Consider the following 15835-nt stretch of genomic DNA (forward strand, 5'->3'; position numbering starts at 1 on the left):
CTTTAGCCACAGAAAACAACCCCTCATGAAGTTTGGATTGTTCACACGGTAGGTGCCTAGTACGAACCGCAGACGAAATCAAGAACTCCGGAGGCCTCCGTTCCCCCTCCCTCGTAGGACAAAATATTTCAACAAAGATCAATTAAGGGTACACTACCTGATCTGAATAACTTTAGTTTAATGGGCAAACATTAAATAATAGCATTTTTGATTACTTTTTTGAGCAATTCATAGCATGCGCAAAGTTAGGCACACTATGCGCAAAGTTAGGAACAATCGAAGATTTTGTGCGCAAAGTTAGGAACAAGGCAATGAAATAGTTTTTCTATTTTAAGTATTTTTTGGTTAATATTATGATTTTTTTTATATTGCAGACTCAAAGAAGGATCATTAGTCTATCGTATGAGCATGTTGTTCATGATATATTTTGTTTGTTTGTATTTTTTATAACGACTAGAAATTTGATTTTTCTTAACTGCGCAAAGTTTGGTGCATACACGGTATTATCAACACAAGTCAAAAATTTTTGATGGTGGCTCTTCTTACCAACTACAACTTGAAGTTATCCTTCGAAAATCACAATGTAGAGCTTATAAATCTTTGAACGGGCGGTGTACAATCTTTATCGTGCGCGCTGTCCATAAAAGCTACGTAGACTCATTTTTGGCCATCTCAGACTTCTTCAATGATTCTGCTGGAATTCACTTGAGCAATATTCTGAAAACTCCTTCTATATTCCTTCAGATTTTATAAGATTCTGTTGAGATTTCTCTTCAAAACATTTATTTCAGGTTTCTGTCAAAATTTGTTTCAAGATTTTGACGGAATTCTATTCAGAAAACTGCGAGAACCCTTTTCAGAATTAACTGTAAGATTCTGTAAGAATACAAGCGGATTCATTAGGTTTTTTTTTCAGGAATCCGTCAGAATCCTCTTTATAAATAGGGGTTTTGACCCCATTTCCGACACCACAGGTAAACAAAATAGTGATTACCTTAATTTACGAACGAATGAACGTTTACGTCTACTTCTTCCATCTGAATCAGATACCTTATTGCATGAACTTGTTGTTAACAGTGATTGTTGAGAAGATTTTCTGCCGGAAAGTTGATTTTGAACGAGTTAACTGCACATAGTCCAGCACCAATTCTCGGCACCAGTGCCGAACTTCCATCGAAATCAAATGGAAAATCATTTCGGCACCCATCTTTGTGATGACGAAGTGCACTTCGACAAATGTTCGATATACTATGCAGCAGCATGATCAGTATAACTATATCAGACGACTTGAAGATCTGATTTTTACAGAACTGCTTGCCATTGCTTATACAGTCAACTACTCTAATCATTACTGCAAAGCACATCAGCCACATATCCGAAATCAAAGCTTCCTGGAACATACAATCCAAGCCCAGGGTCTAGAGTTTTTTTTATGTATCTGCTCCTATAAATAGTTCCCTCCAAGTCTTTTTCGGTGTTTATTTTGGATGTCTGATTTTTTCCTGGGATTTCTACCTCAGTTCCTCCCAGAATTTCTGCAGGAGTTTTTTGCGGGGCTTTTCCAGAGGTTTTCTCGATATGGTACCAGAGTTTCTTGCTAGATGTCGCTGGCGATCGATCTCAAATTTAGTCAAAGTTACTTCAGGAATTTCTTTTAGTGGCATTCCGGAATAGCTTTCCAGTAGTTTCTCACGGGGTTTTTGGGAGTTTTTGTAGAAGTTTTTCCAAGAATTTCTTCCAGTGTTTTCCGACATTCCTGTTGGTTTTCCGCGCAGGAATTTGCTCGTCGTTTCATCCGGATTTCTCATCTAGGTTTCCCAGTTCTTCCTTGATTTTCCCTTATAATTTCCTCCGGCACCTCTAAAAGAACTTTTTTTTCCGAGACGCCCCAGTTCTTCTCAGATATTTCTTTTGTGGAGCTGCTCGCTAGATTTCAACTTGATTCCTTCATTGCGTAAGTTATCTTAGGAGACATTCCGAAGAAAAACTCTTCTAGTAGATTCCGAGAAGAGCTCTGTTAAAAATCTGTAACCAATAACATCGGTTGGATCACTGCAAGAAATCCGGTAAACACTAAAAGCCTGGAAAAAACTCTGGAAGAAATCCATGAGAAATATTAGCAATAGATTCTGAAAAATGTCCAGAGTAAATTGAGAAAAAAAAACTGAGACATATAATGGTATCAATATTGAAAGGAATCTTCTGCGAGAAATCAATGTTGAAATTCGTAAGAGAATTCTTTAATAAAACTTCAAAAGAAATCCCGCAAGATCCCAGCCGAAGATTCTGTAGAAATCCGAGGAAAATCTTTAGGTAATTGCTTAAACAAACTTTGGTAGAAACCCTGGGAGGAGCTTCTGAAGAAAATTCGTGAAAAAATTTCTTAAGAAATCCTTGTGCTTTAGTAGAAATGCCAGGAATAACTTCTGTAGCTACTCTGGGAGAAATCCCTGAAAATCTCCTATGAATATCTAATGCAAATGTCTTTGGGCAAAACGCAGGAGCACCTCTGGGAAAAATTTCACGAGGGACTGTGGGAGAAATACCGGGAAATCTCTGGAAGAAATTCTGCGAAGAATTTTTGTAGAATCCCCGTGAAAAAGCCTAGGAGAAATCGGTCAAAATTCAGAAATTCTGGAAGATTCCTCAAGGAAGAATACTGGAAAGAATTGGTAGGAATCCGGAAGAATCAGCGTCCACATTGAATTTGCAGCATTTTATTGGAATTGTCGGCTTGCCGGAAATACCTGCTAGATCTTGGAGCCCTCCTCTTGTTCCTCTAGCACAGTCATCTAAATTCCTTTTTGATTTAACTTGCATTTCCAAAAATCGTCTGGCGGAATTTTCAACGTGTTCGTGGAGCTACAAACATGTAGAAAAACCCGGATTAATCCACCTAGTGGTGATAGTGCCTTTCTCGTCGAATATGTACGCATGATCTTACCATCGACGTAAGCATCCTGAATCCTGTGAATAATTTATTTGTAAAAGCAAGAATCCAAGCCATCATCGAGTTACTGATGGCACATATTTCGGGTGTTATGTTCAATGTATAGGCAGAGCTGAAAAATATCAGACCTCTTATTTGACTGCGTGACCACCTTTACTTTAACTGGAATATCATCAATACCAAGACGATAATAACAAGCTTAAATAAAAATTATTTCACAACCAAAAATCACTTTACAGTCTTCGATAAACTTTTTCCTACACACTTCAGGCTATATTTTATTATCATTGGTTACTAGATTCAAAAAAATTTACCAAAAAATGAAAGCAAGTGAAATTTTTCGTACTGAATCCAATTCAAATTAGAACCATATCACAGAGCGCGAGGAGCAATCAGTCGGATCAAAATTTTGCGCAGCAATTTTAGACGCCAAAGGGAATAGAAAAACTTTGCTCGAGGTTGATGCGATTAAATTTCAATTTTCTCATGGAAACCCATTCTACTGTATATTTACACCTCAGGAATATGAGAAGATGTGAATTGATGAGCCTGCATCAGTTTTATCGCTTCCATTGATTATTTTCACTGTTTTTACTTTTACCACTTCCTGTGAGATACCCGGAACCGGTTCCAAGACTGTACCTATTGTCTCAAATATGGTCTGAGACTAGTGTCTTGCTAACTGTTCAACAGGTTTTCTGAAAAGCCGAAAATTGATGTGCATGTATGGATTTGATTCATTTTACATTTTGGTCATTCTGGCGGGTTCTACAGGTAGTCTCTAATGTGATCTGAGACTATTTTTTTGTAAACCGTTCATCAGGTTATCGAAAAAGCCGTGGTTTGATGTCGCATGCATGGGTTTGGCTGTTATATGCATTTGACCACTTCCAGCAAGACATCCGGAACCGGTTCCGGAATACTACTGGTTGTTTCAAATATGCTTTGAAACCATTTTCTTGCTAACCGTTCATCAGGTTATCGAAAAAGCCGCTATTTGATGTGTCGCATGCATGGGTTTGGTTCACTTTTATATTGGACCACTTCCGGCGGGACATCCGGAGCCGGTTCCGGAACACAACCGGTAGTCTCTGCTAATCACAGCAGGCTATTTTCCTGCTAACCGTTCTTCAGGTTATCGGAAAAGCTGCAGTTTAATGTGTCGCATGCATGGGTTTGTTTCCTATCTACATTTGACCACTTCCGGCGGGACATCCGGAGCCGATTCCGGAACACCACCGGTAGTCTATGCTGTGATCTAAAGCTATTTTCCTGCTTACCGTTCTTCAGGTTATCGAAAAAGCTGCTATTTGATGTGTCGCATGCATGGGTTTGGTTCACTTTTATATTGGACCACTTCCGGCGGGACATCCGGAGCCGGTTCCGGAACACAACCGGTAGTCTCTGCTAATCACAGCAGGCTATTTCCCTGCTAACCGTTCTTCAGGTTATCGGAAAAGCTGCAGTTTAATGTGTCGCATGCATGGGTTTGGTTCCTATCTACATTTGACCACTTCCGACGGGACACACGGAACCGATTCCGGAATACTACTGGTTTTCCTAAATATAGTCTGATTCCATTTTATTGCTAACGCATTCATCAGGTTATCTATAGAGACGCGATTTGATGTGTCGCATGCATGGGTTTGGTTCAATTTTATATTTAGCCAGTTCCGGCGAGGCACCCGGAACCGGTTCTGGAACACTACCAGTAGTCTCTGCTGGGTCAAAGGCTATTTTCCTGCTCACTGTTTATCAGGTTATCGAAAAAGCCGCTATTTGATGTGTCGCATGCATGGATTTGGCTCACTTTTATATTTGGCCACCTCCGGCGGGACATCCGGAACCGATTCCGGAATACTACTGGTTCAGATATGGACTGAGAGTATTTTCCTGCTTACCGTTCGTCAGGTTATCGAAAAAGCCGCGGTCTGATATGTCGCCTGCATGGTTTTGTAGCATTTTCATATCTGGCCCCTCCCTGGGATACCGATCCGGAACACCTAAATGGCCATATCTCCGGAACGGCTGAACCGATCCGAACCATTTTCAATAGGAAACAATGGGACCAGATTCCGCGTCGAATGAACCGTCGGTCATAAAAATCGGTTGAGGTTTACTGCCAAAAAGTGATGTGAGTTTATTTTGTACACACACATACTCACACACACACATACACACACACACATACACACACACACACACATACATACACACACACAGACATCACCTCAATTCGTCAAGCTGAGTTGATTGGTATATGTGACTCGACCCTCCGGGCCTTCTATCAAAAAGTCATTTTTGGAGTGAACATATAGCCTTTCCAGTACACTTAGTGTACGAGAAAGGCAAAAAGCTGATGTTCGAAACAACTAAACACCAAATATTCGAAAACTTTTTTATTCATACCAACAATATAGTAAACTCTGCACTCTACTTCTGATTCTTTTTCTTTTTTTCTTTTTGAAAGGTTCCTAGCGGCACGCCGACGGACGTAGAAACCTCTCCCATCACTGTGCGCACAAGCGTCTCGCGTTCACTAGGCCTTTGGATAGGATAGAGAACGTAATCCTTCAGAAGCAGTTCACCAGCCGTGCACGGAACATGTCGTCCAGTAAGACACTGTTGCGTACTGACTCAGAAGGATACGGTAGAAGGTGTGAAAGTTTCGGTTTTGTCATATGGTCGATTTTGTATTTGTTTTTTGTCATGTGAAGGTTTAAAGAATGTTATTGTTCAAATTTATGCTGTGCCCTATAATTGAGTAATCTTTAGTGTGCCTATGATTTGTTAGATAGTCGATGTGTTTGTTATGTCCATTTCCGTTGATCCTCATTTTAGTGTTGTTTTTATTATCTTTGAAAGTTGTATTTCGTCCACATCCCTAGCACTATCAGCATCGGTCCAAATAAGTCCATATTAAAGAAAACCTTTCATACACTCAGTCGCAAAATGTAAAAATATCTAATTTGTCATAATAGTCTACGTTAAATAAAAAAGAAAATCGCGTTAAGTACTGTTCTTTTGAATTCCACTAAGAATTTGCATACTTTGACAGATACCTATTTCGACCTCAACTGTAAGGTCGTCTTCATTGTCTTGTATTGACTCGACTACAAGACACTGAAGACGACCTTACAGTTGAGGTCGAAATACGTATCTGTCAAAGGATGCACATTCTTAGTGGAATTCAAAGGAACAGTACTTAACGCGATTTTCTTTTTATTTACAGATATTCCCCTAACAAGCCCAGGTTAATCATCATAGTCTACGTTAGTCAAAGTCGAAGTAGTCAGTTTTTGTCGATTTCGTCTTGATCACACGTTAGCTTCGAATCTATAAGCAAGCACTGTTAAATGCTGCACTTCCCACCATTAGTTTCTTTGTTATTTTAAATTGATATTGAAAATTATAGAGAAAATTGAATCACGAAAGCACATCAAATGTTGAGAACTATGTATTAGCAAATTGAATACGCGAGATACTACTAATTATTTCATATTTGAATTAACCGTAGTGTGGCCAGCAAAAAAAACATCCGTAGAAGGCCGGCAGGGTACCCGGGTACCCACGCAATGGAAATGATCATATCTCAGCGATTTTTCCACCGATTTTAAAAGTTTTTGCCTCATTCAACTCAGAAACTCATTATCTATCGAGATCGTATTTGGTTAGACCGGTCCGATCACCATAGGTACCGGAAAATCCGGATTTCCGGATCCGTGTTTTTATACAATAGAATATACGGGATTTTCGGTAGGTTAGTAGCAATTTCGGTACCAAGCATCGTAAAATTGCTTTGGCATATTGTATCTGACCGGCAGGGAATCATAAAACGTGTTGACTTTGAAACTGTGATTTCGGAACACGCTTCCCGTGAGGCCATGGTTGACCATAAACACTTTAAGGTATCCTAGCCTTAACAATGTGGGTTTCAATATGGTATAAGGACATGCTCCCAAAAATATGGATTTTCCGAAAACCACGGTAATTAGATCGGTCTAACCAAATATTTTCCCGATAGATGATAAGTTTCTGAATTGAATGAGCTAAAAATTTCCAAAATCGATGAAAAATTGACGGAGATATGATCATTTCAATTTCGTGGGTACCCGGGTACCCTGCCGGCCTTCCACGTAATAAAAAAATGCAGGAGCCCCTCCCCCTGCCCCTCCTCACTTTAAAATTTGGTCAACCCCAGTAATAGATGTATATTCACGAGTTCTAAGATCTAACAGAGTTCCAACATCCTAGTCTCAATAACCATTAAAATATCGAGATTTGAAATTGAAAAAGGTACCCGGGTACCCTGCCGGCCACATAAGTGTTAAATTTGTATTTGTATAGTGTATTTGTTAAAATTAACCGAATAGTGGGAAGCCCAGGAAACAGTTCAAAGTCTGCTGACTCAAAAAATATTCCGAGACTCGTCACAAAACACAAAAATTTGCATTATGATTCACGACTCTCGAAACCTTCCCAGACTCAATCGACCGGAACTGTTTTCTGGGTATAGAAACTACTAGGCCCCAGCAGGTTCCTCCTGTTTATCGAGCATTTCTGATAAATCAGCCATACTCCATCTGTAGCAGCCGGTTCGCAATGAACCGTTGGAGGCGCATTAAAGTGTTAAAGGTGATATTTTCATTACAAGAATTACAATTAACATCCTTCACTTTAATACCGTCGAACCCTGTGATCTTGGCCAGGGAGTAAACTCTGCACTCTACTTCTGATTCTGAGTATATTTAAGTTATAAGGTTCGCTAATGTATATACATAATACGTTCTTATTTTTTATCGGTACAAAATTTCCCTGAGTATACAGGGGATAGACAAAATTTTCACTTTCTAAAAAATGGTCAAATAGCTGTAACTTTTTTTAAAAGGGCATCACAAAATTAATTTGTTTTTACTGTAAGTTGATCAACTAGTTGTGCATTTATGGTCCAAATTTGGAAAAGATCGAACTATTCTACGAGAAGTTCAAAAGATTCAAGAAAAAGTAATATTTATCCGATAGCCAACTTTGAACTGTTATATCTCCGGATTCAATGATCCGAATGCAATAAAATTTTAGGCGTTTATGCTTCATACAATAAGCTTTGAAAAAAGTTTGACTAAACTTAAAATTATTAAAAAAAAAAAAAACGATCAAAACGATCAAATCTGACTATACATGTCAATGGTTGCTACTCCGTGATTGATCTGAGCTGGTACCAATTGCACTGAGATCCAAATGAATAAGGGTTGGGACACTCCACTTATTCTCAAAGTGCAATTCTAGCAGCTCATACATTTTGGATCAATAACGGCGCCGGCCACGTCCTTATAGTCAGTTGGGAAGGGAAAGGAATGTTAGAGTGTGCTGGTTGTTGCTACTAAAGACCGAGATCACCTCTGCATCCCCACAACGCAGCACGGACTGGGGTATTTGTTAGACGGAAAGGATGGGAGATCTGGGAGTCACCGTTGGGTCGGTGATGCGATCCATGGATAAGGGGTTATTTATAGTGTTCGTAAAGATTGTGTGGTGAATGAGGTGAATAAGGTTAAGGCGGCACAGCACGCTTTGGTTGCATAACTTGTAGGCGTTATATATACACTGTGCTGTGAGTGGAAATTGGAAGGGAGGGAAACGACTTTTTTCCAATTCGTTTCTGGTTCTAGCGATGGCTATGAACATATGAATATATATGAGTTGTATATATAGAGAAGAGAAAGAGAGAGAGAGAGAGGAAGTGGATAGAAAGATACAAAGTAGGATGAAAGGGACGGGCCAGGGATTGAACCCATGACCTTCTGCATATGAATCAGAAGCGGTAGCCACTAGACCACCAAGCCCGTCTACTTTGACTAAACTTAAAATTATTAAGAAGAAAAAAAAGTTACCGCTATTTAATTTATTTTATGATTTTTTAGTAAATTGGTCTAATTAATATGCATTCCATTAATATATTAATTTATTGTCGGTTATTTAGTTACTTTCTTTCAATACATATTAATATTCAAGTCAGATGGAATTCAAATAAACTATAATTACCATCTCGAATTTTGAAGCGATGTTGACATTTTCGATAAGTTGGTGCTATATCAGAGAAATAGTCTAATTTTCTTCCATGTTAACATATGTCAAAAAAATTCAAAGCTTACCATATAAGTCATGAACGCTCAAAATTTCACTGCCATACAATTAGAATTCTTTGATGAAATCATAACTTAAAATGTAAACTAACTTTAAGTCAATTTGTTAAGTTTCATTCTGGATCCTTAGTAAATATATTTTTCCAACACCAATATCCTTGACCTGATGTATAGTTTGTAAAACTAATAGGCTAACGTACCCAATAAACAACAAATTACAAATTACTTACAGCAACAATCAATCAGATCAATTTCACCCCGAAAGTATTTTTTTTTTAATTTTTGACTTCATATGTATTTTTTTGTAATAAAATTAATTGCCATAGAATTTTCAACCTCGTTGACTGATGAAAACCATGGTCGTACTTGTTTTAAAGCATTGAATTTAACCATATCGATAAATATTCAAAAATTATTCACAAAAAACTGCGAAAAGTGATCAATTTCACCCGAAATCACGGTCCTAAGGGAACTTACGTATTTTCGGCAGTTTTGTTCTCTTCGTCATGGGGGGTTTTTTGAAGCCTGTAGGTCTCAGAGTTGGCCTCAAATCCTTCCCAATCAAGCTGAGTTATATACCCAAATTTCAGGCATTTCGGCCCACAAAATCCCCCATGACGAAGGGAACAAACCTGCCGATAATACCCTTCGTCACCCTATATGAATATGAAAATATTAGTTATTAGATCAAAGTAAATTTGAATTTTCTGAATTCTAGGGTTTTTTTTACTCTTTTCCCTAAAAAAGCTTTACATAACTAGTACTTTTATGTTGTATATATTGATGTCTCCTATGATGAATTTGAATTGTTCTCAGTTGAAAGTTAAACCAAATCTCTGAAGTGTACCTTGACCTTGACCTCTCCTAAACATTTAATGTTACAGGTTCGCGTAATTGATTAAATAAACTATTAAACTATTAAATGTAAATATTAGATGTAGTACCGTTGAATTCTGGAAAAATAAATTAAATTGAAATTGTAAATTCAAATTGCCTACCGCACTAGATTTAAATCTAGAATGTAGAATTCAAGCCAAACATTTCAATAGGTCCTATCTGCATTTCAGAGGCTCTATTTATGTATTTTCTCTTTCAATTATTGCATTGTAATGGTAAACTTTTCAACTACTTTTGCAGTACAAACCAAAAGACGATTTTTTGACCATCGTTCTATGCAAGGATACAATCACAATTCAAATAATTAGCTGAGATATTAACAAAAGAGAGCCTCTCTTCTGCAGATAAGTCCTTTAGATATGTTTGGCCTGATTTTTTTTTTATTTCAGCAATTTCTTTTACAACTATTGGGTATACATTAGGTAAGAACAGAGATTTGATGTCTTACAACTGTCTTTTAGCATAGGCCACATTGGGAATTCAATTATAGCAAATTACAAATGGTGGTAGAAACTAGGAAAAAGCCAGAAAAAAAACCTAGTGTAATTGTTGGAGTTCACAGAGGTGTTGTTCTTTCCGACAGATTTACTGCAAAGCGGTAATTGGGTTTTTAAATTTAAAAAAATGTATTGATTTTTTGTTTTTATACAAAAGAGCGCCTTTTTCTGAGACACTACGATTTTTTTCAGATTTTTAGAATTTTCTTTTGGTACCTAAAATCAATTTCAAAGAGATTTTTCAAAATCACCCAGTACAAAATGCGACGAGGGGTGATTCGACAAATCGCTCCCATACAAACTTCAAATTGATTTTTAAATAGGTTCCCAGGCACCAAAATTCATGAAAATTTGGATTTCGGCTCAGTTTGGCATGCAGATTCAGAATATGGGTTTATCTCAACATCGCTAAAGAAGCCAATTAGCGGGTTGGTAGACATACGGCAGCGGTTGCAAAATTTTGACAGATAATAATAAGTATTAGATAGGCCTATGCATTTCCAAGCAGTTTAAACAAAGGTGGGTAACTTGAAATACATTATATTAGGAAATAAGATTGTTTTATAATAAAACAACATTTAAAGTTTACTCTAACCAACTAAATTACACCAAAATAGGCACATTACAAAATTAAACACAAATTTTCTACCCCCAAAAATTGCCACCTATTACACATCACTGACCCACTGTGCCCCATCCATATCCCACGCATTGGTGTGCGTTTCATCTTCATCACCGCATACACACATCGCAGCAGGCCCTCGTTCGTTCGTAGGTGCTCTCTTCTGGCACTGCTGCTCCTTTATGGCGTCCGCGAACAACTGCGAAGGCCCATTTTCCTGCCGCGATAGTGGAGAAAAAATCGGGCGTCTCATCGGTGATTACACCGAACCTGGCCGACGCCAGAGCACTTCCACCGGGGAAACACGTGCCGAAACGTAATTCACTAAACTTTGAACCAGCCGCACAGAACACAGAACCTCCCGTAAACCGTCTTTGTTGCCAATATTAATATTTTCGCACACCCCTCCGCAGTAGGCACAGAAAGGTTGAAAATTCTAGGTTAAAAATGGCATCATCCGTCATGTGTGTACAAATAATAATCTCCCCATCGGATGAGCCATCACTCCCTTCCCTGTCAGCACCACTTGCAATTGAAAACACTCACTAGAACTCACCTTTTCGGTTGATTGGAAAAGCGAATCGAGACGAATCCGGACGATTGTTCTGCCGTGTGTAGAAAAATTTCAGGTTTTTCTTCCGCCGACTGTGACTTGCTCCCCTTTCTGTGTTGTTTCACGAAACCGGGACTGCGCCGCCTGTTCTCCGTCGTTTTTCACACTACTTTCTGCGACGACACGAATAAGCGATCTTCCTTCTTGCCTGAACGAGCGAGCGAGATGTGCCTGTGTGATGGGGATCTGTTGGATTGCCAAACACTCACACACACGCACACACTAACCAACCACACTTTCCTCCTCCTGGCTGTGGCGATGCCGTTCCTAATTTTTTTCGCAGCCGCGGTCCTCGACAGCAAAATCGGTTCTTTCCGGAGTCTGCACGGATGTTTGCACCCCAAATCGGAACCGTCGTTATGTTCAGACACTGAACGCGTGTGAAAACGGCAACTGTAGCGGTTTTCGGTAGAATTTTCCGTCAGAAAAACTATGAAAAATGCCGAAGAAAACTCAATCCCGACTTTCTTGCGGATCACCACTCTTCGAAGCACTGCGCTGTCACGCACACACGGGCTAAATTTTACTGGGCTGGGGTAGATTTCAGCGTGTCGGCACGAACACATGCATAATCGCGTGAAAAATGATGGCGGTTTCATCGATCAGAATCGATGAACAAGTGTCATCGCACACTGTCAGATCGACTGAGGTGCTTCGAAAAGTTACGTAACGTATCGATATCGAGCAACATTGCACAGTGGTCTACTACAATAAAAAAAATCCACAAAAATCCTGGAGGTTGGATACGAGGTTGGATATTGTGGATTTGCGGAAGAAAACCGAAGAATGAGCATCGCTCAAAATTCACTGCATTACTAGCGAACTTAAGGTGAGATGAGACGAACTCTCCATGGTACTCAGAAACATTTTTCAATTGTGAAAACAAAAACCAATTTCACACAAAATTCCGGACTTGCTAACTTCTTGTACCTGTGCGCGAGGGGGACGACTCTTCCAGATAAGCTAGATATTAAGCCAAAACTTACCAAAGGATTCACATTTTCTTCATAATTTCAACGAAACTGAAGAAATTCCCAAAAACGATCAAAATCATCCATATCCGAAATATCCGATAAAATCGATTAAAATTTTTACATACAGTAGACGTTCGGTCGGTGCAAACGGTTTAACTGCAATGCTTTCTAACTGCAAGTCCGGTAAGTGCAACAAATTTGCAGTTATCGCACCGCCAAACGTCAAAATGGTGCGCCATGTTAGCCCTAATGAACAGTCGAATGAATTTTTCGTTCATTTTACGTCAATTGACGGCTTGTTGACACTGTCAGGCGTTGCAGTTATCGAATTTTCGTTCGCTAAGTGAAACGTAAACATGTTGCAGTTATCGAACGTCTACTGTATTCATATCGAATCGAATAAAACCGGTGCACATCTCTAGCCGAAAATGTCATTTTTTTTCTATATTTTTTTTTTCGTATACGATGTTTTGTTTACAACCGTATTTGAGGCCGAGATTTTTTCAGTCGAAAGACGGCTGCAGCCATGGTTCTGTTCTGATGAGTGTCCCCGGATTCTGGTATCCCGACTGGCGGATTTTGTTTTTCCACTGAGTTAGTCGGAATCCTGGTCGGAATTTTGTTATGGAAGAATAATTTGGCGGTTGGGTCTACCTTGGCAATAATGGAATCGTTGCCGTACGCTTTGGAATCGTAATAGGTATTTAGTTAGAAGTGGATGCTGCGATGCATTTGGTGTTCGGGAGTGCTGTCGTACTCATTCCTGGCGGCTTTGACCCATTTAACTCACACATAACTTCCGGTGATTTTGAGCAAGACTTTGTTCATCAGCTTTTTGGGTTGGTCGGTTTGACTTATATTTGGCCGTGAAGGTTTCATGAACCAAACGGATCACTTAAGGAATGGATCCCTTGACTTTTAGAATTCTTGTTCTTTGTAGCTCTACATTCCCACTGGAACATGGTCAGCCTCTTTTCAGTTTAGTGTTCTTTGAGCCACAACTGGGCCTTTTGCATGGATTCGTACATATTACATCTGACAGTAAGGGACTGAACATAAATTACGTAAAGTGAGTACCGAGGATTGTTCACAATCTGCGAACTTGACTGCGGAAAAAATTGCGACCATGACACCGCTGCAAGCACTATGTCTAGAGAAGCTAGAAATGTTCCCGACCGGAACGGGAACCGAAGCCGCCATGTACAAGGCTAACTGGAGGCCAAATGATTTTTTCAATACAAATCTAATTATATACTCAATTTTTTTTATCTACGACTCTTAACTAGGCTGATCAGATTTGTTCCGTTTAACCCTTATGTGGCCGACAGGGTACCCGGGTACCCAGCGCCCATTCAAAAAGCACGGTGTAGAAAAGAGCAAAAAGTTTGTCGGACACATAACGGTTAAAGGGACACTTTTTAGAAACACATAAAAGAAATCAATGTTCAAAAACAGAACTCCATATTGATAATAATGCTAATTCATCTGGAAAGACCGAATGATTGTGTCAAAAACATTAACTATGCTCCAGTGGTGAGTATGAGTGAGAATGGTCAGCCTACTCTTAACATTTGATCCTGTGTATATACTTACATCTTTAGTTATGATTCAAGACGATTGAAGAGGCATAAGGTTTAAGGCCTACTTTTGGACAAGCTTGGGCACGTCTCATCTTTCCACACCTCGATTTTAACGCGAGCTAACAGTAAAAAAATCAATGTATCTAACAAAACATGCGATTTTTATTTATCTTATCGGTAGATAGATAGACTCGACGAGGCAATACATAATATCGTCGCGGTTGAAACCCGAAGTTTCCTCACACGCGACAATCGAGTTTCTCCAAATCCATACGTGAAACCTAACGTCGGACGTAGTGCGCTGGGCAGCGGATCTGGCCGTCTATCCAGCGCACTTTGCCCGACGTACGTCCGACACACGGTTCAGGAGAAAAATCGATTTTCGCGTGCCAAAAATTCCGGTTTTCAACTGCACGAACAATATATTTGTATAGAAAAAAAGATGTAAAAGATGTAGACACAAACTGCCAGGTAGTGGCTGGTGGCAGTTTCCGAGAGCGATCCTCCGGTTAGCACCAAGGTTAGCACACTCTGATCAAATCCATTCCTAATGCCGGCTAGCTGGCTGTGTAGCCGATGCCCGAAATAATTATGCAGCATCCAGCTGAGGCCTCTTCTGGTTTGCCTGGTTATCCTTTATTGGCAGTTTTACACCAAGTTCTGAAATTTCAACATGAAAGTATAAAGTAATGCTACTTGATATGAACCGTGGTCGTTTGACCGTTCTTACCAACATATCTGTCGATGAATATTGCTAACTTGACCATCGCTGTTCCATCTCCAGCGCCGATCCGAACCGCTGCCACAAATTCCGGGTTTTGCGCCTCAAAACGTCCTCCACTCGGTTTCGTTTGGCCTGTCCGAAAATAAGATAATGGACATAAAACATTAATGCTTTCTTTCTGCATCTTATTTCAATGAGAACTCACCTTCATTCCCGAGATAGTCCATAGCAGTTGATATTAAAACTGTGGATTCGACACACAACTTGTTTTGATTTAACATCTGAAGGACTGACGCAGCTGTCAAACTCATTGAGCGGCGTCGCGACGTCGAAACGGTTTTTGAGCGATTTTAACCTGCATTGGGCGATTTTCGGTCGGTTTTTTAATTTTATTCGATTTTTTCGGATTATTTCGGATTTTTGCCATTTTGATAGATTTTGATGAAAATGGAAAGCATAAAATCGGCAAAACCTGACCAAAACTTGGAAAAATGATAAAATCCGATAAAATCGTTTCGATATCAAATGTAATGAAAATAATCGTGACAATCTGTGGATAATCAAATAAAATTACGTCTGATCGCATGAAAATTGAACCAAATCGATTAGTGTCGACCCCCTCGAAAATAATTAGTAATCACAAACGGAATTCGGTTTAGTTTAACCGGATTTTTGGTTTGAATTCGGTACAACCGGCATATTAGTTTAATTTGACTACCCGTGGCAGTTGTTATTAACTAAAGTATTAGTTTGTTTCTCTGGCGCCTTAGCGGTTAATTTCTACAACCGTCCGTTTGAAAATACCATTATGTTGGTTGTTTCGTTTTGACAGTAG

General features: G+C 39.3%; 2 protein-coding genes across 3 annotated transcripts in view; both read right to left on the reverse strand.

Moving 5' to 3' along the window:
• LOC109424968 (ras GTPase-activating protein-binding protein 1) overlaps nt 1-12220 on the reverse strand; it is a 41336-nt gene extending 29116 nt beyond the window's left edge. For both annotated transcript variants that reach the window (XM_029862433.2, XM_062843588.1), the window contains exon 1: nt 11666-12220. The gene's annotated coding sequence lies outside the window, so the exon portion shown is untranslated. The remainder of the gene's footprint in view (nt 1-11665) is intronic.
• Nucleotides 12221-14801: 2581 nt separating this feature from the next.
• Nucleotides 14802-15588, reverse strand: LOC115261051 (uncharacterized). Its single transcript, XM_029862414.2, has 3 exons — nt 15206-15588; nt 15007-15132; nt 14802-14936 (listed from the first exon to the last, which is right to left on the reverse strand). The coding sequence occupies exons 1-3, from the start codon at nt 15309-15311 to the stop codon at nt 14866-14868; spliced, it is 303 nt and encodes a 100-aa protein (XP_029718274.1). The 5' UTR covers nt 15312-15588; the 3' UTR covers nt 14802-14865.
• Nucleotides 15589-15835: the final 247 nt, after the last annotated feature.

The sequence above is a fragment of the Aedes albopictus genome, chromosome 1 (genome assembly GCF_035046485.1).
Source record: "Aedes albopictus strain Foshan chromosome 1, AalbF5, whole genome shotgun sequence".
Taxonomy (NCBI): domain Eukaryota; kingdom Metazoa; phylum Arthropoda; class Insecta; order Diptera; family Culicidae; genus Aedes; species Aedes albopictus.